This window comes from Perna viridis, chromosome 8 (assembly GCF_037379345.1).
Source record: "Perna viridis isolate PV_CMFRI_1.1 ecotype Kerala chromosome 8, ASM3737934v1, whole genome shotgun sequence".
Lineage (NCBI taxonomy): Eukaryota > Metazoa > Mollusca > Bivalvia > Mytilida > Mytilidae > Perna > Perna viridis.
This window is the reverse complement of record NC_142452.1, coordinates 49,191,494-49,194,661: the sequence shown is the minus strand read 5'-3', so window position 1 is coordinate 49,194,661 and position 3,168 is coordinate 49,191,494. Positions and strand designations below refer to the sequence as shown.

The following is a 3,168-nucleotide window of genomic DNA, read 5'->3' as shown; positions in this document are numbered from 1 at the left end:
TGAATTACCCATTATAATCCTCTGCCTGGTTTTTGGGCAGAGCTGTTCTTAATACTCAAGGACACTTGATTGTTTTAATTTTTGATAAAGATTTAAAGAAAATGCGAAACCTTTATACTTAATTCTTAAACCAATCATACAAACTCTGTTGTCCAACGGTGTTTTGTTATCAAGACGTTTATCGATCTTCTGTAAACTTTTAGACCCCATTTAAGATATAGTATCTATGCTGATCAGGAAATGTTAACACGCATAGCATAAACATGAATATTTTACATCTGCTATTCTTTTCTGGAAATCTTTCTTTGATTTGTACTCTCTACATTAGGCACATTCCAAATGACACTTTTATACCATGGATAAATCCGAACATGGAACGTACGGATCTGCTATGCCCGAATGCAACTTTTATTCAGTCCAACATAAATGTTTTTCAATCTAAAACGTTTAAAGTTGGTGAACTTTTTTGTTGTAGCTGCTTATCGAAAACAAAATGGGAGATTTTCGGAATTGAAAAGTTTACTAATTTGGAATATGTGAATGATGGGTCAGCTGTTATACTGACTGACGTTACTGACACCGCACCACATGTATTTTGTCAGTCACAGAATTGGATATTTAACAAGACTTCCTTTGAATATATGCAAAGTCCTCAAAATTGTGAAATTAGACCTTAGCAGCAATTACATATCAGACATAGGATTACTATGTTTGTAACTAATTTAGATACTGTAGATCTAAGCCATAACCGTATTACTTCCCTTAAACGTAGTGATTTACAAGAACTACGAAAATTGCGAAAAATCAACTTATCATACTGTGGCTTGAAATACATTGATCCATTTACTTTAACAGATCCATCACTGCATATTTTACGAGTGGACTTGCCACACAACTCTTTGTCACAAATCAATATTAGTAACATAGTGACAGAAAAGAATTTCTGCAACATAACTTTAAACCACAACCGCATAACTGATATCATAAACAAAGGAAATTTTACGATAGCAAAAACATATCTAGGTGGCCACGTCGAAATAAATACCAATTTATTTAGCAAGTTTGTTGATTTAAGGAAAGTTTTTCAAGTTGACAAATTATCACTCCTTGGAAAGATAAATAACATTATAGTTAAATTGGGCGCAGTAGACTGGCCATGTGATTGTAATCTTATACAGCTACTCGAAAGTTTCGGACCAATAACTTCTTCACCTTGGTCAATAGATAAGTATGCAAAATGTAAAAGCCCTGACAACTTGAATGGGTCCATAATCATGGAACAGTTTCGTGGTAATAATGATACACTTAAATATTTTATATGCGATGTTAAATTAAACTGTCCGGGAGGATGTAAGTGCTACTATCAACCTTATCCTGTTAACGAAACAGTCATTAACTGCACGGGAACCGACATGACTAAATTACCTTCAATTGTTCCACATTATACAAATCTTGCGTTGAATTTTTCCAACATTTGCATTCAGTATTTAAGTAGTTAACCTTACTTAACTCGAGCTAGTATTATAGATTTGTCTCTGAATTCAATTGTTAAACTTGACCCTGGCGCAATCTTGCAGATACATGTGAATGCCGTACTTAACATCAACGCAAACGATATCAAACGTTTACCAAGGGAAGTGCAGGTTCTCAATCCGTGCAACATTATCATGGATACAGTGACGATAAACTGCAAATGCAGCGATACCTGGCTTCTGGACTGGATAAAAAATAAAGAGCTGGCCAAATGTAAAAGTACTAGTCATATATTTTGTTCAGCGGATTCTTGGATTAAATCAGTGGAAAACTACAAAATTTGATTTATGTGATTATGTAAGAATGCCAGTTAATGTACATGTTATTGTGGCTGCAGTCCTATTATTCTCAATTTGCATTTTTGGTGTTTATAGGTTCAAAATTGAGTTGTACCTTCTGAAAAAGAAATTTTGGTAAAAAAGAATTAAATCAAAATTTATTGTAAATACATTTACGATGTATTTATCTCCTTTGATGAAGAAAACACCAAGCTCCGCCATTTGGTAATTAAAAGCTTTGATGTAAAACTGCGGTCCATGGGTTACCGAACTTACATTCCATGTCGAGATATGATACCTGGAACATTAATAGAAGAAACTCTACGGGGTGTCAAATGGTGCACACATTATATAGTGATAATAAGTTACATGTTTGTCAATGTACAAAAACGTAATATCAAATGGAGATATATATGGACTGAGTTCAAATCTTCCGAAAGTAAAGAAGTGATTATCATAAACTTTGATCATTTAGATTCAGTAGATTGTCAAGATGCACCTCTAAAAGCCTTCCTGAGACTTCGAGACTTGGATTTTTTTTTATTGATTTCACAAACAAGTCAAAGAAAATTATTCGACACATTTCAGATAAATTAGGCAGTCCAGAATTTGTCGGTAAAGACCATATGAATAATATGAAGTTAAAATTTAGACGTAAAGAATGTTTCATACGATTGTGCAAGTTTATAGATTTGCTACAGTTTAGGAATGTGAGTGGAGGATTGAAAATAACTTATCATGCGATTGGTCCGATTTTTCAACCCATATAGAACATCAAAGCAACATATGAGTAAATGCATTTTAATATTTTTTGTATATATTAGCAAACTGTTGTTCTCCTAAGTATTTCTTTATATAGGTAATTTTGTTGTTACCCTTATTTACAACAACCATGCCATTACTACTGCTGGTGGCGATTTGATCTCCCCGCACAGTAATGCAACTTGGTGGCTTTTTAATTCAAAGCATAGATGATAAGAGTTTATTAGAACATACCGGCTAGGATGTCACCTGGGTTAATTAGGTCCTCGACTGCAACAAAATGTTTGCACAAAGTGGTAAACGAATTTACTGTTGGAACATCCTACGGCAGACGCCAGAATTGACTTATTATGTTCAACCACAAGGTAATTATTATTTCAGAACTCCTACTTCTAACCATATTTCCATGCTCCCAGTTTTTAATGGAGTCCGAGTTGCTCATTTGCTTTTGTTACTTTGTATGTATGATTTTTGTTACTTTATGTTCCTTGTTGTGTATGTCTGCTTTCCATATCTGGTCTTTGTCCCTTGATTACATTCTTTTGATTACTGCTATAACCTTGGTTCCCTTGATTACTCTTAAAACAATCAAGCA

The 3,168-nt window shown here is 33.9% G+C and overlaps 1 protein-coding gene across 1 annotated transcript; it reads left to right on the top strand.

The window, feature by feature from the left end:
• Nucleotides 1–588: 588 nt before the first annotated feature.
• On the top strand, nt 589–1,791 carry LOC148610830 (uncharacterized). Its single transcript, XM_088543244.1, is given in 2 exon segments — nt 589–714; nt 717–1,791. Coding segments are annotated over 2 exon segments (909 nt in total). The 3' UTR covers nt 1,500–1,791.
• The last annotated feature ends 1,377 nt before the right edge of the window (nt 1,792–3,168 follow it).